The following is a 26,053-nucleotide window of genomic DNA, read 5'->3' on the forward strand; positions in this document are numbered from 1 at the left end:
GGCATTGATTTGTCATGTAAGAAAAAAAACTACAACTTAGTGATGAGGATAAGAAAGTGCAATGAATTTACATAATTTACCTTGGCATGGAGAGACTGGTCAGCTCCCAGACATTACTTAGCACTCCTAAATGCTTGTGTATACTTGCTTTTCTTGCAGATTATATGTGACAAGAATAGTCCTGGGGAGTTATTACATAAGAAGGACTATTTAAAGTTTATTCATTTTAGTGTAATTCTGACATTTCTAAATTAAAAACAGCCTGCTTCTTGTTCTTGTGGTGTTGGAGAAGCTCAAAGTATCTCCAGTACAGAAAATATATTCTCACTTCATAGCTCACTGTTTCGCATTGGGAATTGACTTCAGTAACCACAGTGCACTATATTACAACTTCTATTAATAATTTCTATGTGCATCACGCACTGCACACTGAAGAACATCCTGGTGAAGACTAATCTCACTGCCCTAACACTCACAAACCTTGTTCTTGTAGTCATGCAGATTTAATGAGAAAAAAATGATTGTTTGAAGAAACACAACTTATGCTGAATACTGAATACCTAACTCAAGTCTACACTAGTGTAGTACCAAAACAATGAGGTAGAAGTCCTTTTCAAAACAGGTTCAAGTTTTTGTGGCCCATCCAACTGAACCATAGTATTTTAAACGCCAACACTTCTGATGACAGAATAGAATTTAACTTCACAGAAACTAGCATTTGAGTATTGATAATGAACTTCTTTGTTTGTACAGATCCCACTGTTAAGGCACAGAATTTGGTTAATGGGATGCCACTAGCTTTCACTTTTATCTGGTGTTGCCAGCACATGCATTAAGCAGCAGCACATGAGGATCACAGACCAGGCGCGGGCAGGACAGTCACCCCAGCAGTGCCTTCCAGCTGCTCTGCCCTGACATGAGGGACCGTGCGATGGCTTTCCTGGAGCCATGCTGGGCCGGAAAGCCACCCCAGTGCTGCCTCCTGCCACTCCCCAGGGGCAAGTGGGGCAGCGGGAAAAGAATCACAGATTTTCTGCAACACCTCTGGTAAATTTGTACAGTTTTAGAGGCAGAGGCTTAGAAACAGGAAAGAGGAGACCAAAAAAAAGTGGAAGTGTCATGCTAAAGGCAAGTCCTCTCTAAGGAGAACTGTGCAAGTTTCTGCACTTTGGTCGCACTGTTTATGAAATACATGTATGAAGTATTAAAATTCATTTACTTCGTAGTATTTGGCTTTTAAGAGAGCTTCCAAAGAATGCTGTGCACAAAGATGCCATTTGCATGGAAACAACAACTGTTCCAGGACATCATATGGCAATCAGCCCCTAATCTAAATACACACGTACATCTCGGAAGACTAAAAATATTCCACAATCCCCTGTATGAAGTCAGCACTGACTCTCCTTCTTGTGCCAATTCCATCCTGCTTTTCTGTAGAAAGCACTTCATCTGTAATATTTGGTCAGAACAAATTTCATGAATACTGCTTAGTAGCTTCCATATGAGATATTATAAAGAGCTATTAAAAACATGTGAGATTCCCTTTACTTCCTCTCACAAATCAGATAAAGAAATATATTACTGTGTAGCATGTATTATGCAACATTTTGGATAGGAGTAATCAGGATTCTAAAGCATAATTAAAAGGCAACAAAAAAAAAAAGAGAGCAGCAAAGAAACCTGATTTAAACCTTGGCAGTTCCCATATACCAAACTGTTTTGAAAAAACATCCATATAAACTTGGATTAATGCAGAGTAGTTTTTACAGTCATTTAGACAAAAATAAAATCCTCACAAGCAGAAGTGACTGATTTCAGTTATTAGCTGATAAAAGCTGCCTAACTAATCTAATACTTCTATAATTTCCAGGGACACCTCTTTAACACTGTACAACTCTTGTCTTCTAAAATATTACCAGGTTGCTGATGATGCAAGTGACTCAGGCACAGCCTCCGGAGCATTCTGGCAATTTTACCTCATAGTTAAAGTACACAACGGCATGATTTTATTAACTCAGCTTCATACCCTCTAAGACCAATTTCTGTCATCACCTACATCAGATCCAGAGTAGTATTTATTCTCTCAGCACATTACATCATTTCCATGTGCACAGTTACAAGTGCAAGCAAGTCCTCTTGCATGTTCCCTTGGAACATCTGAAAATCACTGCTTAAAAAGGGCATGATGGGATTAACAAAAAACAATATTCTTCTTCAAGAGACATATAATGGCAATAAAATGGAAAGTTACCAAGGTTATGTAGGGAAAAAAAAAAAAAACAAACCAATAAGCCTTACTTGTGCAAGGTCTGAGATGGCCGATCATTTTTCTCCAGTTGTCCATAGCAGCTAGTTTTTGCTTCAGGAATGAAGGAGTATTTTTCCAGCATGGCTGATGCAGCAGTGGCAATAATCCCAAGGCCATCCCGTACCCGAGCTTCTAAACTGTAGTCCCATTCATCATAAGATGCTGAAATAAGTCCTGAAGGAAACTCCTTGGGAGTGATTTCTGTGTTACCACTAACCAGGCTGGGAACTATCCAAAAGAAATCATAGCCAGTAAGGCCCAGGGAACGAGCCTCATCCAGTATGTAGACAGCTTCATCCTTGGAACAATATAGCAGGATGACAGATGAATGAATTTTCTTCAGCTGAATTTGGGTCTTGGCATCTCCAAAGGCGGTATCAAGTACAATGACATTCTGCATGTCCCAGCCTACAAAACTATTTTCCACTGTGGTCTTAATGACATTGATGAAGTCTCGATATCCAGGGAAGGTGGTGGTCACCAGAGAAAACACGTGCCAGTCATAATCCTGCATAATCTTCAGCATGACAATGGCTTCTTGCTGGATAGAAGCCCCAAACTGGAAGAATGTGGACGTCACATCCTAGAATACCAAACACAGTGAAAGATTACTACTTTTGTAGAAGTCTGAAGGGAATGAAACCTCTTAATCCTTCTGTTCTCTTCAGTCCACCATGACTACCAAGCTTTCATTGCATTCAAACAACTTTCCGTGCCTTATCATATTCATATAATTAATAAGCAACACTGATCATAAGTAAGTACCACAGCTCATTAAAATATTTGCCAAAAAGTGACAGATATTTATGTAGGAAATTTCTGAGCACTTGATCACTTGAAGACAACAACTCATATCAGTACCTACTGAGGAAGCTCCCTGGAGACAGCCACCCGCTCTTAAACAACTCATCTCCAGCACGTAGCTTTAGATTCATCAAACTTATTAGGAATGTGACCCAATAAATTCATACCAATTTTTAGTTACAATGGAAATAAATTGCAATGTGCGTGCTGCATACATATGAAGTTCCATACTTTCAGATCTAATGTCTGAGGGATACTTCATTTCCACAGGTTCATTGGGCTTGGTGGAAGCTGTCAAACCCTGCAGAAGTAGATTTATCGTCCCCAGGTACTGAATTCACTACCGTTCGTGGGCTCACTACTGATCATGCTCCATTCAGAGCACATGGCCCATTGATGTCTGATGTAGAATTAACAAGATGGGACTCCAGGGACAGCCAGCAAGCTGCTGGTGTCCTCATTAAAGGACTTAAATGGAAATAAATTCAAACAATGGCCTCGTAGTCTCTAACTGGTAGCTGCATTGCCTGACACAGCTGTGCTATCAGTTTGCTAGGAGACTTGTTTCTAATATTTGTCTTAGGCTTTTACAGTATTCATAACATTTTATACAGCATAAGGGCAGGTGCCTCTTATTTTAACAACATTTATCAGAAACAGGCAACACAATAACATATTTTGTTGCCACTAAATTTACAAACATTTTCATTGGTCTATTTTTGCTAAGCTGCTGTAAGTTCTAAATTATTTTTTAATTTTACATTCTAGATTTATATACATCACAATTATTACAGTACCAGAACTATATAATTCTTTATTTTCATTTTACTTCAGTATTTATTCCTGACCAGCAGTGGCAACTTATGTGCATCATTTTCAAACACAGAAAGCATGAACTCCTGCTGAAAGAAAAGCTTATGATTTAAAAATAAGACATTAGCCATGCAAGGTTTCTTATGTGGTCTTTCCAGGTAAGAGACATGTAGTGCTTTTAATTTAAAGAGTTTTATGAATGTGGTTGTGACCTGCTATCCTATTTTACACTTGTGGGGAACAGAAACAGATTAATTGACTTAGGTTTCACGGCAAGGTGGTGTTAAATATACAATTATTAGTGAGAACAGTAACTCAGCTCTACAAGTTCTGTATTTTATCTACAGAAATCTATTCAGAGCAAACTGCATGTCTATATTTTTTTTAATAGAAGATAAGTGTTATTACTTTGCAAGTGTTAAGAAGCTGACACCAGGATTTTATATAGCTTGACAGCAATATAAGTCTTACAACTTGTGTCAGACCGTGAAGACTGATATCGAAGGTACAAAATACACACCACTGGTGGTAACGAAATCATGTGCCATGGCTTCTTTGGTACCTCAAGAACGGCATTCTGAATGCCAGTCCAGACCCGTAGTGGTTTGGGGTTAATTATAGATGTTATAAAACATATTTGGGAGAAGAATTGAATTCGCAAGATTTGATTGCTGAATGCTTCTAGGAGCTATGTCCTGGTGACCTGCACTGTATACTTAAAAATAAACAAACAAGCTTTTCATCTGGAGACACTTACAGCTAAAGAAACCCAGCACACAAAATCTGCTCAGAGTCAGCATTTAATGGTTTAGTTACTGGTTTGCTATTACAAAGTAAATCAGATATCTAGAGACAATGCCATGAATCCGAGTTTGCTGTAGCTTCCTAATTGAACATGAAAAAATAATTGTAATGCAAAGTCAATCACTTTAGTTTTCTTCTCCAGCTCTTATGCTGGTTTTAACTTGTGATTATGCTGAATAACAGTAAAAATAAGTACAATAATTTATAATAAATTAAACAGATTATTTCCATCATATTCCTCCAATCTATCCATTTCTATATGGTTTATGGCTACTAATGTGGTGGAATAATTCTTTCAAACAGTACATACACCTTGGTCCTTCATGCATCACAAGAAACTTCACCAATAAGACAACTGAAGATGAAGTCTTTGAAGGTAAAAACCAATGCACACGGACATTTCCAAGTGTGACCTTTCTAACTAGTAAATACAGATTTTTAACCGAGAGCAGCCCTTGTCAGTCTCCCTAGTCAGGCACAACAGTCTTGTGCACAACGGCCTGTGTCACTGTTACAGGAGTCTGACAACACAAGGAACATATTAAAAATAAATCTTTCCTTTTGTAAACATTTTGTTAGAAAAATAGTTTATGAAAGGAGTTTTGATAAAACATTTTTGTGAAGTTCACACCCCTGTTACATGAATCCTTTTCACACAAGTGTGAATGTGAACTTTAGTCAAAATCAGGCAATTAATATCAATCTGTGATCAGAATGATGAAAAAATTGTAATTATATGGTGAAAACAAGTTTGAGTTCAGGAAAAAGTGGAGATAAAAATATCACAAGTAAGATTCTTATCTGAAGAAATTCCATGTAGCTCCACTGGCTTCATGTGATGTTTTTATAGAGCTGAAGATCTGACTGTGTTTACAATGAATTTGAAACAGATGGAAGATTATAAGCAAACTGCAGCCTTAGGAACTTCAGCAGATATTTAAATGCCTATAAGGAGAATATTCAAGGACATATTATCCATTAAGTTTAGAGGGAAAAAGTGAAGAAACAGCAATAAATAAATAAAACTATAAGGGATCCAACTACTGCATTCTTAACCATCTACAGAACTGTCCATTTTGGGGTGTCTAAAGCTTCACATTCTTCCTGAAGAGCATTGTTATTTCTTTGCTTTATACAGACTTAGTATTTCATTACACATGTACAATTTAAGTTCTACTTTTCTGTATTCAAAAGCAAACTAAAGTGATGTTTATAAAAAACCAAAATTACTCAGTTATTTTCATTTAACTGTCATCTTGTCATTATCAAGTCATCTATCAAGACATCTAAGTCATTGCTTAAGTAGGAATACAGTTGTAATATCAGAGGTGCTTTAAATGCACATCAGAAATACGTTCTTTTTCCTTCCTTATGGCCCCATCTATTGAGATTACTGGCAGAGGATGCAAGGAAGCTGTACCATTTATGCAATATAAGAAACTTTTATAAAAAGGAATTCCACAGAAAAAATCTCAAACCATGAAAATCCGAAGATGTTACACTGGTATGAACAAAAATTTAGTTAGAAGTAGTTGCGGAAATGATTAAGTAACGCTTCATTTAATTTTTCTGTTCTAGATTCTTAGCTGGATTTTACCACAGTCATGTAAAGAAAAAACAGCAATGAAAAGAGAAGGAAAAGAACAAGTGAAAACTTTTTGTTTCTTTCTGTCTTGCACATGAACACACAGTTTATAGCAAAAGATCTCCCCATATGTTACACACCCGAAGGAAGTAATCCTTCAATTGCTTCTTGTTTAACATTATTCTTTGAACTTTGTATACAATATAAAACTCTGTCATTACAGGAGAAGGGCACTTCAGCATTCCCATGCTTGTGCACAAAACAGAGCAGCTCGCTCTGGTGCTGTCATTTCATACATTAATATATTAGAGCAAGTTGCTTTTTAATTAGTGTACTGAGTCTATAAATCTGTCACTGTTGTCAGAATTGCACATTTCACTTCCTCAAGTCCAACAATTTACAGGAATATTTCTCTCAAAACCTCATCCTCAGCTATTTTCATGACATCTTAGTTTCCTAGCTCCAGCTTTTCCATGAGATCAGCAGGGCATATTCACAGCTGCTGTAACAGCTGAGGTAAGCCCTGGCAGTAGTTTATGTGTACTAGGGAAAAAGCTGCAATAGTTGGTTAGTTAAAGAAAGAAACATTTATTATCTAAAATAGTACACCTTCTGTTAAATGAAAATGAAATGCTAAACCAGAACAAAATAGGGGTCAACATAAGACCAAATCGATTTTCCACTTGGCAGACTTGTTGAGGACAGTTGTTTCACTGGTAAGACAATATTATGATGGGAAGCAAAACCCAATATGAAATACAGTTTAAAAAGCAATACAGAGGATGATTTTATTCAGCTAGAAACAAGACGATTATGACAGGACTACAAGCAGGACTTTAAAGTTATCTTAATTACTTCATTCTTACTCACTCTGCACCTTCCACAGAGATCCAGCGGAAAATATTTTTCTCCTATTTTACACCACTGTAATTTAGATATTCCATTTTTATAACAGATTTAAGGTATGTGGTGCTAGGTCTACATATACAGTGCAAGCTGTTTCCTGTTTAATGAATTCTAGTAGTTATTTGGCATTTTTACAAAGACTGGAAAAACTGAAAGCCAGAAATTAGTCATGAATTTAAGCCAAATAATTTAGCATCACATCAAAAATAGACAGAAGGAAATTATTTGTACCAATCTCAAATGTAGGTAAATAATGTATCTTGCAGTGTGTTAACTTGGTACAATTTTTCTTGGATTATTTGAAAGGATGTAATAATGATCCCCAGGTAAACGTGAAGTGAATTGTGTTTATCTGTCATGAATATCTAGGTTTCACCCATACAGTCTTTCTTTGTGGTACTATACAGACCCGTGCAAAATTTTCTGTAAATACAAACACTGAAGTGGAGGAGCTGAAAGGAAAACCTTTTCTCCCAAGATACCCTGAACATTTCTAAACACTTAAGTTATTAAATTCCTGCCTCTATTCATTAGCAGTCTATAACATGCAATTTTCAACACAAACATCTCACTGAGGTGCCCAGGGAGAAAACTCCCCCATTATCACCATGGGAGCAATTTGGGGGAAATTACACAAAATTATGTACTTTCAGGCAAAGCAGAGCAACATGTGAGGGTGGAAATAATTTACTAATTATTACAAACAGCAGAAAAGACTTGCTTCCCAAGGACCTGTCACCTCTCTGGCCTCACACAAGGCAAAAACATGCACAATCCCTGCCTGCAAGTTTCTCTGCCGATACCAGCCTCCCCTTTGGGAGCTGTGCTCCTGCCCTCCCATGCAGGCTACAGAGCCGCCCGGGCCCCAGGCACTGCCCGCCAACCACCATCGCCCCACGTGGGACCCCCAGTTGCCATAACCCTAAGCCAAGCTCAGCTGCAGTGAGGCCCATGCCCAGCCCCAGCGGACGCTGACTTGCTCCTTGCACTCGACCTAGAGCCTGACCCAACCCCTGTCCTTGTGCAGCACTGCCTGGATCCCCCGTGCCAGCCCTCCCGAGGCGTGGGCTGAGCTGACCGGGAGGGAGGGGGCAGCAGGGCAGGGGCTCTGTGGATGAGGGTGCGCGGGCTCCTGCAACCCCACGCGACAGATTTTATGTTCTCCAAAATCTGCCCACATAGACCTGTGAATGTGTTCTACCATTTGTCACTGAGAAGGTTAAAGCCTTCCAGCGGAGCTAGAAAAAGGGATGGAAATTTTCTTACTCTAATTTAACTGGTGCAAATGCAGACCACAAAATGTACAAAGGTCAACAAAAAGGACGAACCGAGGCCTTACTTTTTATTTTAAAAGTTTGCTCTGGGAGAGGAACACTCAAGCTAGAAAAGGGCAGTAGCAAGCAAGGGAGTACATTATGGCTTTCCAACATCTGACATGTCCTCTTTTATTATTTAAAGGAATAAATATCAGAGAAACATGATTTTGAAAGGTTAGCACCAACTTAATCAAGCATATTCTTTCCCATTTCCAGGGGGAGCCTGCAGGGATTCATTTTGCAGAGGCTTCTGTATTTTCAGGTCATGGTTTTATCCTGAGAATTTTGCTAGATAACAGATAGGTGTTTCTGGGGTTATTATTTGGTTTTGTTGTTTGGGGTTTTTTTTTTCCTTTAATATATCCATTTAATTTTATACTACTTGCTTGGCTTATCTGGGCCTGCTACAAGAGTCAAAATTTTGTCACTATTTTTTCTATATCAGAATAGCAAATAAACAAACACAAAGGAATGAGAACAGATCATCACAGAGTCCACTGGTTTTTTATCCTTTACGTTCTTCAAATAATACAGTGTCGTGACTAATGAATTAAAGTAACTCAACATGCCATCACAGTGAAACAACATAAGTTAATTATGGAAGATGACTAGTTCAGCACAGAGCTCATGAACCATTCCCTGGGCTGGGAGCGCACCATCTGGGTTTTCATTCACCGATTGTTCAAACATTGGAAATTGTGGTGTCTCAGTTTGAGCTCCTGTTCAACCAGGACAGGCAAGGGAAAAATGCTTTCAAAGGCTGAAATGACATCAATAAGCCTGTGACCAAACTTGACAAAATCCTGAAAAGATTCATACAAAGCAGCAGGGACTTTGTGTGGTCATTTGATGAAAGGTTTATTCACAAGATGCCTCCTTTGTAGATAAATTTCAACTTCTGCTGTTACAGAATTGCCTTATACCATTGATCTTTCAATAAGGAAGGGCAAAATTGTGGTTGTACAAGAAGGCAGTGTGGAGCTAGCTGTACCATAGCTATCTGGATGGGTAACAGCTATTTTACAGATTTTGGGGTGAAAAAGAATCCCAACATGTAAGAAGTAGAGTACTGATGCCTGCGAGGAAGATAAGGGAGAATAGAGTATTATCAGACAAATCATATTTGCTTTGTATGTTCAAATATTTCTTGAATATAAATCAGTCACTCTTTAACCCATATAGGATCAGGTGGTGCTGTACGTCAGTTTAAAGTGTTAGCATTATCTTAAAGTATTTTTCCTTTATTGAGAAGATGAGATCTGTACAAAAGTTTTTCATTACCTAGAAGTATTTCACCAGAAAATAAATACTGAAAAATGTGTGACCTAATATATCAATTAGTTGGCAAGGACAGATTTTATGCCATAGATTATAGCTGAGTATCATATTTCTGTTACGCCCCTTGTCATAACTGCAGATAAATGTTTTGCCATTTTTTAAATTTAGGTGTCTGATTTTCTCATAGTTTGTACAAGCAGCGTCATTCTGCTTTATTCATGTAATTAGTCAGCACTGAACTGATGCAAGTAAATAGTCTCTTGAAGAGCCCCAAAAGACTTCATTTTCCATGGGAAGATTACTTTAAATTAACCATGCAGCACACCTTTCACCTCAAGGAACACCTGAGTTCACATGGAGAGCTCCTGAGTCTGTCCTTTCAGTGAAAGCTCTTCAAACAGTTGTTATGAATGATTGGAGAGCAATCAGGAAAGTTAATGACTTTTCAAAGACAGAGAAGATACTCCAACACCACTGGTGAAAGTAACTGGCTTTCTGCTGTATGGAAACATTAATCTGTCAACAACTCATATCTGACACATCACAACAAAGTTGTGGTGACAGCGTTAAAAGAAAACGGGGTCCTGTTCCCGTTCTCCCCACGGCAACATGAGAAAGTTTAGAACAAACTGATGATGATCTATTCTGTACAGGTTACCTACCTAGATGAGAAAAACAATGAAACGATGTTATGGAATGAGGTGGAAAGCAAGCCAAACCATTATTTTACTGCAAGACTTCCAAAATGCGCTTGTTGGAAGGAGAAAAGCCTAGACTTATTTTAAGAAACACAAAACTTCATTTTGCAGAATCATAGGAAGCTTTTCACCAGGTAACAGAAATAAAAAGCACTAAGAGAGCATCAGTGAGCTTGTGAATTAGCCTGGTGAAAGGCCAAGACTCAGGAAATCCAGCAGAGATAGACACAGACACCCGAGGAAAGAAGAAATCTGGATAAGTTTCCTCTCCTAGTACTGGTATTTCATTGGAATTCACATAATTTACCTCTAGAAATAAAGTACCACAAAGACATAAGATGAATGAAGGATACCAGCCAAATGAGCCAGATAGGTCTCTGGAAAATAAATTAAAATCTTGGTATATAGACTATCCATCCCTACTATCCCACTCTCTTATATTCGCACTGGGGCATTATTTACCGATGTTCACATTGTTTCATATCAGTATTGAGATACTACGTATTTTACTATCTAAACAACATGCTGGGCTACGTGGAATTTCTCACCTTCCTCAAGTTTCAGTCTGTGACTATAGAGAATTCTCTACCAAATCAACTAGTTCATTTACTTTAAACCACATCTGCTCCCATAAGGCCATCAGAGATGAGCTTCTCTTGATTCATGGGCAATTTGGGTAACTTTAATGGATACAAAATCAAAGCATTTAGTTTACAGCGAGTTACATTATTTCTTGGAGCAGACAGCTAGTTTAATTATAAATCTTGAAAACAATCCTACTGTTAATGTCCATGCTTACTCAAAACAATCTTGTATATGGGATTTAACTGTCAGGTTTCGAAATGAGACCCTGACAGCTGTGTTTCCATACAGGCAGATGGATCTCTGACACAAAGGAAGATTCCAAAATTTCCAAGGTAGTCCAAAAAGAGAAACAAATGAAAACATAGTGTTTTACCTTCCTCTTTCAATAAAAAGTGAAGCATGCTAATCTCTATTTTTTAAATTTTTAGCAAATAAAGTTTCATTCTAATAGTTCAGTCTTACAGATTTTACTGCCCAAAAGGGTTATGTCATTAGTTTTTAAAAAGTGCAATGGACACATCTTGTCTGATTAACAGCTTTTTATAGCACCAGCCTAATGATTTTTTTTTAAAAAAAATCAGTCATCCAAATCAATTTTTCTCTACCCCAGTCATAAGTTTAAACATGCACACAAATTACTGTGAGCCATCCACAGGATCTACTAGAATCTAATTTACTTGACATCTTTTGGGGTACTTGCTAAATTAAAATATGTAGATTCGGTAGTATTTTTTCAGTGTAATGGTAATATTTTAGTTAAGCAAAATTTCATGTGCTTACATTACTATTGCTATGGAATAAAAAAATATAAGTTGTTTGTATAGCTTATGGAAATTTTCAAGAATCAATGCTATGCAATAATTCATCACTGGGACAAATTTTCATTCCAGCTGTTTGGTATCTAACACATCATTTCACTTAACTGTAAGATGATATCACAGAGTAATTTAGATATGTACCATATAGCCCCAACCTATAGGAAAAGCGGTTCAGAACAAGGATTTAGCATGGCCGTGGACAAGTATGATTCTCTGTTCAAATTTTCTATCTTATCTAGTACAAATATTGCACAAGAAAATTCTGCATAACAAACTGCTTACAGCTCATGCAGGAACGAAATTTGCAAAAGGATTTTCATACAGTTTTTGCCATTAGAAGCTTTAAAAGCAACGCCATCCAAACTTATTAAGCCTGTAAATAGAGCCAAAACTTCACTTGCCCACAATAACATTTAAATATGCTACGGCCAAGAATCCAGCATTAAATCCAAAATCAGTAACAGTTTATCATTTAATGGCAGCTGAATCACGCCAAATAGGCTGATTACTTATAGTATGTATTGCATGTGTGCATAAATGCCTTACACTATATAGAAAGATATCCATAATTAAATATCAATTAAAATGCCTTAAGACATCATCTCCTTATCTGAAAACATGTGGTCTCAATTGAATGCTAAAATACTTCTCACTTGTGTTGGTGATGAGAAGCCAGAAAACCATTAAGTAAGTCATTTCCATACATCTACAGTTAACAAGTAAAAATGAAGGCAACAAACAACCTCCCCCTCCACCTCCTTTCACCAAATGGTGAGTACAAAATATTAAGCAAATAAAAGAAATATAGAGCCAATTTAATTTTTTACTGCGTTGTTGTAACTGTGTGCTTTTCCTTTATGAGCCAGGACTCCTGGACTAGCCACCTCTGCGTACCTAGTCTGCTTCAGCAGCACTGGACTGAAGAGAGAAATTCAACAGCAAGAGGTCAGCTGGGGAGCACAAACAGACAGACAGGAAGGATATTTTTTAAGAGGAAGGCTAAACAGAGTTCAAGGAGCCATTCAGAGCAACTTTCCAACAGAGATTTGTGGGATACATTCTACTAGCAGGGGAAGATGATGATAAGACAAGAGATTCAAAATTCTTGATCTCTTCAAGAACACATATGCATTTTGGTTCCCCAGGTAGCTTGGGTGCTAAACAAGATGAGGTGCAAACCCAACTCACCTGCCTTTAGAAGGCAGTCACAAAAACATCGTAACTTATCCAAAGCATGCATGCTGCTTTAAATTCTTCTAGAAGGAAGCATTTCAAAATACTCAGTATGCTCCTCTGCTCTTATGTACAATCAGCAGATCTGAAGAAGAGAGGGTACTGAAGGGAAATACCATTTATGCTTATCCTTTATATTCTCCTCTTTAGGCATCATCTTTGGCCTCTGGGCAAAGCTACAGCTGCTCTTCTCTTATGCTAATAGAAATTACATGCTTTCTCAGAGTGAGTGATCAGCCCATCGGTCTTGCAGTGAATATCCTTTTCCGTTGTACATTTAATAGCCGCAGGTCAGAAGCAAATTCAGTTACAAAATTTCTGATATGTATGATCTATATCAGTACTTATCCCCCTAGCTCAAGACGAGAGGGTGGCTAACTGCATATCTTAGAACAAATCCTACTGCTAAGAACATAGCCCAAATACACCAGCAATGGATGATATTGCCCTGGTATTCATTGCAGAGCCTTTGAATAATCATAGCTGAAATCACAAAACAAAATACATTTGTGTTGAAGTAGTTGCAAAGTCTCCAGTAGTCAGAGCTACTGCAGCCATGTGAGAAGGAACATAGGAAGAATGTGAATGAGGACGAATGTGGAATTCAGCTGCAGGCAGATACAACAGTTCTGCAATATCAATGTGCTAATCAGATAAGGGCATGAGCATTCTGTGATGGATGGTAGGGTAATATAACAGAGATAGACAGACAAAATCTCGGCTGCACCTACTTTTTCTGACTCTACCCACACTGTTCCACACCTTTGACTTAAATCTACATTTTCTTTTTGGCATTCTGTTCAAGGATGCATCGACTTAGTTGCAAAAATACAACACAAAGAGATTTGCCAGGCATTATTCCCGTAAGCAAATAATATTCTGGGCAGAAAAGCTTTACCAACATATATTCAAATTACGGAGATTTTTATATGGGCAGTAAAACTATTTCTTCTATGAAACAGTTTAGCTCAAGTTACTTTTCCTTAGTTAAGTAGAGGCAAAATATCTTTAAGCATGGTTCTGATTTACAGTAAATATCAGACGGAAAACATGACTTCAAGAAAGAAAATGTTTAAAATGCTAAGTTTAAGGATGTTACAAGGCATAGTAATTCTTTCTAGAAATTATTACATATTTGACAGCCATACTAGACAGAGTAAATACTGCACTGCTATAGCAAATCGAGTATCTCATTTCCAGCTATAAAAAAAAACATGTTTGTACAATGTTCAGTACAGTGTGAAAAGGACTGAAGCCATCTTCCCTAACCTGCACAATATCTTTGTACTTGGAAGAGAGAGAGACATAACCACCCTTGTACTGAGTACAAATACGTATCAAAATATATTATTTCGGCTGATGGTTTTAATGCCAGAAATTTTTATTAGTTGCATTTGACAACACTATGCATAACGCTATTTCCTAGAAAGGTAAATCATCATCCAAATCAATGACTTCTATAGAGTCCTATGAAAATATAAAAATAAACTTCAGCGTTTTTCTAACCTAGGTAGGAAACACAAAAGATTTCTAACTAATCTCAGTATAGACTACAAGACTTAATAGATTTCTTTAAGTACCCGTAATGCAACTAAATTTTAAGTACCCTCACACTTAAATTCAATAGGAGCTCAGGGTGCTCAACAGCCTCCAAATGTGGGTATGCTCATGCAGAAAGGAGCATCTGCACAGATGTGAGAGTTCAGCCCTGCCCATTTTATTTATGCTACTACATGTGTCCTCAGAAAAGTGTTTAAGTACTCAGTTAACCGAAATAGATTGTCTACCAATACGAACTGGGGGTACTTGCTCATTTTCATTAATGGAACTGTTCATCAAAGGGATTTAGATGCCAATCCTTTGGGTTCCTTTGAAAAAAAGCCTCTGTATAGGAAGGCTAACAAACAAAACACCTGTTCTTACAAGTTGTTAAGTGCCTTCAGTTCCCCACATAAAAGATGAGTGCTCACTACATCTCAGGGACCTTACGTAACCAAGCTTGTTAAGAAAGTTGCAATTGCAGTTGAGATTTCAGTGTGGTAGGCACAAGGGATTGTGCTTTGCCTTAAACTAACGTATCTATTTGTCTCCATTTGTGTCCCTAGTGCCATACCCTAGAACAGCAATTTTAATTTTACAGCCTACAAGATTGCTCTTCTTTTGCAGGTCCTTTAGAAATAACCCATGGACCTTCTGGTGACCAAAATTCAGTCTGAAAATACAAAATACATCCTAGCCATTTCCATCTGATACTTGCTATTCACAGCAGGTGTAATATTTTACTATGATTTAAACATCTTATTAAAATAAGTATTTTAGGAGTGATCCTCAAACTTGTGACGGCTTACTGTGACATGATGTACTACCAAAAAGGAAAAGAAAAAGCCGTGACCTGATTCTTTGCAATATACTCCACCAGAACTCCTGGAATATGGGTGCAATGTGGAAGAACAGAGGAAGACTTCACTGCACAGCTCTCACTAGGCAGTTCTGGCACTCATTTCCATGAATCATAATTCTCTATATAAAAGCAATGTGACTTTGAGTTTGCCAGATGATGATATTTCATGTTACATTAACAGATAATTAAAAGATGATGAATAATGAAGCAGAATTGAATCTCTCCCTTTTGTGCAAAGAAAATGGATCTGTGGAGCAAGCAGGGGTTTGTCCTATGTTCAGGAGCAGATACAGCTCATTTTAGAGAGAAAGGTGTTGATTTTTCAAATCCCTACTAAATAAGGCAGTCTTCCTACACAGTGTGCACTGAAAATTAGGAAAGAAAAATGAGATGTAAAAACTATGCCATATCGCTTGACTTGCTCCATTCCACACAAAGTAGAATCGCTCCCCCACATGAAGCTCTTTGGGAGATGGATACCTGGCTGGATGGAAGTTCATGTGAGATCCATGATTCTTCTCAGTGGACAGACATTTGTTGCTATGATTGCAACAGTCTGTTAGTTCATTAGAAATCTCAGAGAAATAAGCAGAAACAAGCTCGTGTACAGAAAAGTTCCATTCTGATCCTCCCTGATTTCTATGGGAGTAAACTTGGTTGCTGAAGATCAGGACAGGAGCAGGTACTAAGAACAAAAGTGTCACTATAAAACATGCAAAGAACAAACGACCATGTTTGTATTACCAAACACATGCTGCAGGGAACAGGTCAGCGTCCCACAACATGCATCTTTTTTCCTCTACTCAGCTTTCCTTGCACAGAGCAGCCTGGCACAGACTTCAAAATCACTGGCAAAAGAATCACTGAGCTACTGCAAAGGACCCTGGATAACAGGAGTGGAGGAGAGGAGCAAAATCCCGTCCATTGAAAAGTGAGCAGTTCCTCAGCATAAGCTGGGACAAGAAGGGTAGATGTTAGAAAGCACCACAAAAGAGGAAGAGTCAGGTATGCAAGTACCTACTGACCCATGGGCTGAGCATTCTGCTCCCAAAAGACACCTTGCTATTGCTAGGCATCCCACAAGTAAAAGTTTCATCTAGAACACTGCCTCTGAAAGCCATTTCTGGTGACACCTCAGCTATTTCCAATATACCCTATAGCAGTTCTGCTGTCCAGAGCTGACAGAGAGCCAGGGAAAAACATTCAGCATGTTGCAGACACCATTAGAAATAGATGAATAGTGCAAAACAAATTAACTCCCTCATGGGTAGCAGCAGGTATTTTCTTTCACTATTTGTGGATCATGTATTATTAATACATATTTGGACAACCACTAGTTCTTGATAAAAATATTGGGCATGAAAGTTTTACCCAATTTTAAATGAAACACCTTCATCTGAAAACACAAACATGAAATCCTGTCACTTGAATTCATACTCTCTTTCAAAAAATACAAAAAAGCATAGAGCAGAAGTAATACAATGTGACAGGTGACTGGACACAAATCACAGTTAAGGAATGTTATTTACGAAAGCCCATTTTCTTAAAGTTAATCATCCTTATTATTAAACAAATACTAACAATAAAATGATTTTAAATAAAATCAGTTAGGGCCAGTAAAAGTTTTAACTCACTAAATTACAGCAGTAATTATCCACTATTCTTAGTACTGTAGCTTAGACAGCAATAATCTGTCTCTTCAGACTGTATTTGCACAATGACCATATCATAAAAAGGCCTTTTCACAAAAGCTGCAATTAAACAGCTATCAGTTTTGAAAGATATAAGAGTTTTCTTTTGTAATAAGCAGTACAGCCTTAGAACAAGCAAGTATAAGGCATTTCCTTGTAAATCTTCCCTCCTGGGAGATTTCTTTATCCCCAGTGATAGGCAGAATAATTTAGCACAAGTCATGTTACAATGCCACACCTCATGAAACATCTTGAAACAAGCCATAGAGAAACAGTTTCTAGTCTCCTCTTTCAAGTGACCGTAAGTCTGGTCCAAAGGTGGTTTCACTACTACATATGGATGATAATGTGCTGCTATACATACCCATAACACAGGATAAAACTACTCATTTTATCTCGGTGTATCAAAAGACAACACATCATCTGATTGTGGAATAAAAATTAAAGCTGAAAAAATTCTAACTTCTATTGTAGCCTGATAAAACATTCGAACATCTAAAATATACTATGTGTAGAATTATTAGCACTGAAAGACTTTTGCCAGTGTGCTTCATCCCTCTCCAGGAGATTAAGCAGTACATTTTCCTTTGGTGTTTTTTTTTTGCCAACCAATCTCATAAAGGAGTTAAATTTCCTATTATACAGTCACTCCACAGAAACAAGACGCACTAACATTTTCTTGCTTACTATGAAAATATCAAACAGCTTGTGGTGATCAGTTAAAATATTCCATTTGTTCTTTCTATGAAAAAATGTTTTCCTTACAACCTCACCTAAACCCCCAAGAATGAACAGATTATATGGAGTATTCATGAGCAAAATTCAACACAAAGCACAGAATTAAGTATAAATAAAAATAACATCATTAAAATAATATACAGATGCATGGTGCTATGGCAGAAATAAGCATATATGGAAAAGCTTTGTCTGCTTATAGGAAGGACTCAAATTATTACTTGAAAATGAGACTACTAAATCAAAATGACAGCTCAACTGAGCAATGATATTTGTACATACATTGGTGCATTTGGAAATTAAACGGATGCATAAAGGATATTGTCACTAACTCATTCATATAAATTGGTATACAACCAGCAGAAGAATTTGAGAAGACAATGCTAAAAATGATTGTAGTTTCTTCAGCAAACAAGCAGAAGAGATACAAACAGGGCCCGATTGCTAACACTACTAGGTCAGAAGACTTTGTCATCTCTTCAGTTTCTTTCAGAGAACTAGTTAAACACACACCAGTGCATTATGAAGCCCATAGCTAGGTGCATATTCCTACTCAGGAATATGAGGTAATTTCCCAAACTATTTAAACATTTTCACAGTTTCTTAACATCTTTAACACAGACCTCTTCCCATGCCCACCAAGCAGCTGCTGAAGAATGTGTTTACATGAAAACAGGAGCACCTTTATTTACCGCAAAGCTTCAGATGAATTCCTGCCCAATTCAGAAAAGTGGGGCCCATGCACTTAAACTCTTCAGGATCTCCAGACAGGCTCAGCATATTTGATGACTAAGAGGAGCAAAAGTTTAGCTAGTGAATGTGATTCAGTTGGCTATATACTCGTAAACCAGTTTCATTCATTCCCTTCATCAAACAAATCAGAGAATTCAACCTCTTTTATTCTCATCACCTGGTTTTCAGAGCCCTGTCTCTACACAGAGACTAGCGTGTGGTCCCATATTGATCAAAGCTTAACGTACATTTTTGAAAGGGTCCGTTGACCAATTTCTATGTACAAGAGTACTATAAAAAAATTGCAGGTGTAGGGTAGGGATGGGGACAGATGGATGACAAATCTCAATCATTACAAGTGAGCCATGATCTTTAAGTAACTGCTGTGGGAAGGCGTAGCAATCACACCGTTACCAATTTATCACTAACTGTAGAACATCTCGGTTGAATGGAACTTGCGACAAATTATGTTAGTCTTTGTATTATTATTTGAACTACCATTACTTTCTTGGCAAGGTATGTGATTCAACCACTAGACCTTCAGAACAAGTATTTTAGCTTCTAATCAAAGTTTGGGAGAGCACACTGCTCCAAGACCTTCTCATTAACAAGTTTTTTCATTGTACAAGTTTGGTACTCCAAGATCTACAGACTGGGAAATCTTGTAAATCATGAGAACAAAGAGCTTGGCAGATTTTGCTCAGATTTCTCAGTCCAATGAATGATAATCAATATTAAGGCCAGCTGCGTTTAAAATTACTTAACCGATGTGTCCCATCTCCCTCTTTTTATTGACCTCTAATTTGTTACCTCGCATTGGCAGCAATCACCCTTGTGGTGCTGCTGGAAGAAAGATTCCTGTGACTACTCCTTGGTTGCTTTAGTGCAAAATCAGTCAGGTTGCCTTAAACAGGCTCTTGTGTCTCATTCATCTTAAAAATTGCCAACTCTGCTCTGAATACGATGAAGGCTGTGCAGTGATTTTCAGTGCTGCCAGAGCAGTAACCTCAAAGGAGAGGGATGATATTGAACACTGCAGGGACTGGAGCAAGGGATGCAGACTGGAGTGAAATAACTTATTTCTGCAACTATGATCTGATCACAGACTTAGTCTCCTATTACTGATATTTATTAAACTAATTACACCTCTGAAGTTTAGGTTAGATTCAGAGATTGTATTGACATTAAAAAAATTCACTAGCGATTAGAATCTCACTGACATTTGTAATTATATAAATTACTAACTGCAAAGCGAAGCAAAAATTATATCACATTCCAATTCAAAAAAATCAGATCAGGCAGACTATCTCAAAATCACACGTCTGCCTATTTAAACTCATATTCAGGATTTATATTTTCTATCTCTGAGCTGTAGCATCAAGGGACTATTTGGAAATACTAAACATACGCTAACACTTTAAATTTAAGCAAGCTTTGCATTTATTTAATGCAGTTTTTACAGACAATACATTACACATCAGCTGTTCAGCTTCATCCTGCTTTGCACTCTTATTAAGGCCTTAACATCAACAAATTATTATTTCATTTTTGGTTTTCCTGCCTAGCATATAGATATGACATCCTCTTTTCGTATTCTGAATAGATAGTCCAAGCAATGCTGTTACACCAGAAGACAACAAAGTCTCTGACCATCCCTTGGTATTTCTAATTTTGGCCATGCAGAGCAGCATAAGAAGTGCCTTTTTTGGGGGGTGTTTTTTTAAAATATCTTTGCAGAGAGATATGAAAACCTGGACATTTAAGAACAAATACTAATGATGCAACCAATTAATCAATGCAACCAAATGAACATACTGGGTAAACTACATGAAGAGAATGAGCCAATAGAATAACCAATGTAATTTCCATCAAAACAGGTCACAAAATGCATACACCTTCCGAACAAGCACCAGTGATGGCTGCGACACCATGACAGTTCATTAGGCATCATTAGCACAGGCTTTCCATCGCATAACAGAATGCTCACCAGTATCCAATTAATTTGAGGGTTATGACACCAGCTGACTGGAGTTATAGGATTAAATGTAAAGACTACAGCTACAAGAATCTCAAATAATCTGTTCCTCGACCAAGTTCTACCTTCTAAATCGTTAGAAAGCTGTTCAATTCCCCACAGGATACTCTCAGGCTTTTCCAAGTCACATCATTATACATATCTAGGTAGCACTACATCCAACACTTGGAGACCATGTAATAAAAATCTGCTCCAGAACAAATTTGTGGACTCCTTTTGTTACATAATATAACAACTACTGCCTATAAAAAATACAAACAATAATACGTCTACAATGCACAGGCAGAATGCCCGTATATACCCAAAAAATACCTGTAGGTTTATATACACACTTACATACACACAGCAACAACATATTCCTCCTGTCATACTGACTCCATCATATTAAGTGGTGCCTTAATAGTTGATGAGCAATTTGAAGAAACTAGGAAACCACTGCAGAACCAGAGACGTCCACTACTTTAGTCATTAAAAGCTTAAGTATCAGACTTTATTTTAGTCAAGTGAGTTTCATAATGCCAAAACTATTTCAGTTATTTTCCAGTAGACGGCAAGAACAGTGATTTCTAGTTCACTTACTACCAGAAGAACATTACCTATAATTTACCCATCAGCCAAATTAAGCACTAGAATAGCAGTACTAATCTAAATGGATGTTTTGAAGATTTGTGATGAAGGTAAGCAGTGGTAAAGCATTTTGTTGCTTGCTTGTTTGTTTTTTTTCAGAACCCAGGTCACATTCTGAGTTCTGTATGTGTTCCCTCTCCAACACAGGCCACAAGTCCTCTTCATATCCCAGTTCCCTTTCCACAATCCTGCTGCCTTCCAAGTTTCTTTCCAGATTACACCTCGGCCTTGCCAAGGCCATTTAAAGTTAATGAAGGTGGACTGGCTGAAATTTTCTTCAGGCTACAATTCTTCCACAGTGCTTTCATCCCTGTCTCTCATGTCAGTAATACTCTATGTACTGACAGAAATTTAACTTAGCTTTACTACACTTGCACGTAGGCAGGCTGATGAAATGCTACAAAAGGAGTAGCACCATGCAGATCAAGCATACAAATATACACATAAGATTGCAGGGATGTGCTTTCCTTTAGCGCTGGTAAGAAAGACTTCATCAATTTCCATAATAATTCTTCTACGGTTTTCCAGAAGCAAAATCCTAACACAGTCAAGGCCTGATCCAAAATGTCAAACAGTTCTACAGCTGGTCAACATCCATGGCTGTAAAACCTGCACTTCTAATAATAAAAGGAAAGCAAATACTCATCTTATTAGGTTACAAATTATGCAAGTCTTTTCCATAATATTTTAACCTAAATGATATTTTAATTTCTAGATCTATGAGGAATCCCAGTAGAGTCATTATCATGTTAGGAGTACATTTCTCCAAAGTACAGAGATCTTTCTTATGATCAGTATACCACATTCATCACCACTAAGGATCTCAGAGGTGTTCAACTATTCAAACTTGTCTCAGGAAAAGATGATCCAAAAGACCAGATAATGTCATCAGAAGGCAATGGGGGTGGCAGTGGGGACCACTGGAGTTTAATGGGAGGATTATCCCAGAACTGGCATATGTTCATAACAACTTCCAAACATAACCCAAACATGTTCTGAAGTTTCTTGACCAGAAAATGCCATATTATGGTTCATTTATTGCATTAATCTACAGAAAAACCATTTTTTTTTTTAGATTTTACAAATGCTCATGAAAACCTGCAAACTGGTATATATAAACAATAAGCAGAAAAAAACCCACTTTTTCTTCACCTGTGCAGATCTGGCGTGCCCTGTTTTCCATACACGACAAATCTCAGACTAGAAAAATATGATATTCCAAATTTAAATTTAAAGCCTCAGAACACCCAGGAATAGAAAGCATTGATTTTTGCTAAAGGAAAGCAAGTATCTGCCTCTTCGTAAAAAAAAAAAAAAAAAAAAAAAAAAAAAAAAAAAAAAGGTGTAAATCTCTTCCATAAGATTTTAAAAAAGGTGAATCCTGAATTTCCAGATCTGTGAGAGAACCCTTTAAAATCTCCTGGCATGATGCTTTCTCGAGGGAGAAACCTTGCTGTTTTGTGGAAGGCATTTTCTTCTGTCATTAAAAGGCTATAATAGAAATCACTTTTAGGCTTTTTACAAATAATGAAGAGAAAATTAAATTCCTCATCTTTTAAATGAGTTGTTTTAATTAGAAGTGGAAGAGAGACATAGCTCCCAAGTGACCCATAGTGCATGGATCCTCATTTGAGACAAACAAAAATGTCATTTGCAGCAAGAAAAGCCTGTTTGTGGGTGTTGAACCCCACGTGTGCTGAGTCATAATGATGATTTCTGGAGTGCTCACAGCTAATTTACAGGCTTTCCATAAACATAGCATTATAGTGTTTGAATGATTCCTAAACATAGAGGAGTTTGTCCCAACACGTCTGACTGTAATTATCTTGTTGAAGGAAAGCAAAGCAGACAGAGTAATCACATCTCAGAAAAGTGATTCCTGGGAAAACAGCACATAAACCTTTCCTATTTCTGTCCTCTCTTTGAAAGCCATTTCAAATTTTTGTTACTTAATACATTTTTAAAAACCTCTACTTATTATAATAAATCCTTGCTTTAAGTTTAAAACCATTTGAGTTTTTGGGGGGAAGCTCATTGCATAGGGAAAGATCTAGCTAAGCACATCCATCTTAATGATCAGCTTGAACCAGAATCCACATCACACAGTAAATCCCACGATCACTTTTGCTTGACCAAAAAATGGCACATGCTAAGTTATCTGTTTCTTGTGGATTAAGATAAAATGTCTGACTGGAATCGCTAATTTTTTAGCAAACAGGAAACCTTCATTTTTAGATTAGAAAAGCAGCACTGATTAGATGGCAGCAATCATAAAGTGGCTCAGCCAGAGGTGCAGTGCTTGTTGCAGATACGTGAAAAACTCTCATCTCAGAATTTGTTGTGATAACATAGAATTTGTTATGCTAGGCAGTCTGGATCGGCCTGCTCCCAGGCTTGCTGGGCTGTCTACTGGAACAAGAAAAAGACATAGCAAGTTCTCAATTAAAGAGTCCTGTAACTCCCATCCTACTCCTCACTAACCAGGTATTTAAATTCAGAATGCATATGTCTAAGCTGCACAAGGCAGCACTTTGACTGAAAGGGAGGTACTAAAGGGAGTACGAAGCACACGAGAACTCAAGCAGCCGCCGCTCAGCCTGCTTCCTCCCCTTGAGAGCACGACTTACCGACATGGCACATTATCTCTTACCTTCAGAGATAACCCAGCTGTGCTCACTACCACAGTGCTCTGTGCAGCGTCAGCCTTAGTATACCTTCAGTGAAGACAATTCAGAGAACTGTAGCCCAAATTTCATGGATTTATTTCATTTATAACGTAAATCAAAGGAGCAAAGAGATTATGCAGATCTTCTCTCCTCCCTTCAGTTCATCTCCAATTCTTGCCGTTTTCAATTTCTGAAAATAAACGTGTTGGCAGATCTAAATCATGCACTGAAAAAATTGAGTCTCAGTTTTTACAGGGACTAAATAGTAAGTAGCTAGGTTTCAAGCCCGGGTCCTACTTAAATTCCAGAAAAAGTTCTCAGCAATTTCAGCGTCAGTCAGATTTGCCACTGGTTTACCACCAAGGAAAATGTGTGCTCGTTTCATGAACCTGCATTTTTTGAATTTAAGTATTTATTACATCAGCTTGAAAAATGAAGTGGAAACAGGCACACAAAAACAAATAGGTTGCATCAAGCTTTCATTATGAGCACACGTATAGAGGCATCTTTATTCAAACTCAGTTAGAGTGTTTTTGATTTGCCACATTTTCACATGTGGGAAACAGCTATTCCATAATTCTCTCTCAATTTCTCTCTCAAGGTCCCAGTCATGGTACTCAACCATGGACTTTTCTAATAGTCCACCAGCAAAAATTGCTTACTTCAAAGCATACATCCTGTATTTACATACATAATCCTTTCCTGTATATATGCATTCTTTGTGAAAAAAAATTCTACTGACAGAGAATAGATTTTAAAAACAAGTAGTAACTGTCCTTTTATAACTCTAAAACTTCCGATGATAGTCTTAAAGAATAGGGCCTCTGCAAACATTTTTTATGACTGTATAAATTAATTTGGTAAGGTCTGTAAAATTGTGTAAAAATCAATCTCTCAGAATTTCAGAAGACACCTACATATTTATCTGGGGTTTTGCAAAATGCTACAACAATGCTGAACAGTGCAAGAATTTAATATGATATTAGTTTAACCTAGCATTGCTCCAATCAATAAATAAAATTAGAATAATTTACTCTCCCATGACTAAATGCTGCATTTAGCAGTTTTTCCAGATACACAGCCAGATGAGACCAGAGATTTAATTTCATTAGGAGTGCTTTTTGCTGTGCTCTTCTAAAAGTAAATCTAACTTTTCCATGAATAAATGCAGCCACTGAAAGTGCTTTGTAATTTTAGAGAGCAGTGTTAGAGCCAAACTGTCCGTCAGAATCAGGTTAACAGTAAATAGATCATATGCACTTTTGTTTCACAAAACACCATTCAAAACAATAAACATGTCAATAAAGAATTCAAAGCATTATTTACAGCGTTAAGGGAAATGTCACATTGGTCCCACTTGGCTATGATGGCCCTTGAATAAATCCCATTATCTTTGGATCCACAATACTTTAAATTGCCATCAGCGTGGAGCATCACCAGGATCTGCCATGGCTTGGATCAGGCCAAACGAAAGAATTTGTGTGCCACCAACTTGAGCATGGAGAGCTTTCCTCTAAAATAACATGCTGGCTGTCACTTCACACAGCAGGGAGACAAAACTGTCAAAGAAACCATCTACCCTTATCTTTTTCCTTTAATACTTCTAACTCTGTCCTTTGCACTGCTAAAGGCTTTAAATTCTTTCTCCTTTAGGAAAAAAAGTGTCTTACAAAAATAAAACATTATTTGGTTTAATTCACTCTACAGGAGTGAAGTTCCTCTGAAAGCTAAATGCAGTTCCCAAGGCTACACACACTGCAGGAGGAAAATATCCTATGGGCTCAAGGCTCAAATTCTTGAAGATATTTACGTAGGTGTCCAGTTCGGTTAAGTTCAAAGGGAGATGAGAGCCCAAATTCCTTTAGGATCCATTCCTTTGTATATTCCTAACACATACAGCATTTTCAAAAAGCGCTCTTTGTTCAACAATTGTCAGTATTCCTCAGAGAAATATCACAGTTATCTAACATCATGTGCATGTATAATTTCAACAGAGCCAACAAAATACAGTAACTGTG

The 26,053-nt window shown here is 37.5% G+C and overlaps 1 protein-coding gene across 1 annotated transcript in view; it reads right to left on the bottom strand.

The window, feature by feature from the left end:
• The window catches only part of GRIN2A (glutamate ionotropic receptor NMDA type subunit 2A), a 182,886-nt gene that overhangs the window by 71,881 nt on the left and 84,952 nt on the right, over nucleotides 1-26,053 (bottom strand). The window contains exon 3 of the mRNA XM_068422458.1: nucleotides 2,299-2,891. Coding sequence (XP_068278559.1) covers nucleotides 2,299-2,891 — 593 coding nt within the window. The remainder of the gene's footprint in view (nucleotides 1-2,298; nucleotides 2,892-26,053) is intronic.

The sequence above is a fragment of the Nyctibius grandis genome, chromosome Z (genome assembly GCF_013368605.1).
Source record: "Nyctibius grandis isolate bNycGra1 chromosome Z, bNycGra1.pri, whole genome shotgun sequence".
Taxonomy (NCBI): domain Eukaryota; kingdom Metazoa; phylum Chordata; class Aves; order Nyctibiiformes; family Nyctibiidae; genus Nyctibius; species Nyctibius grandis.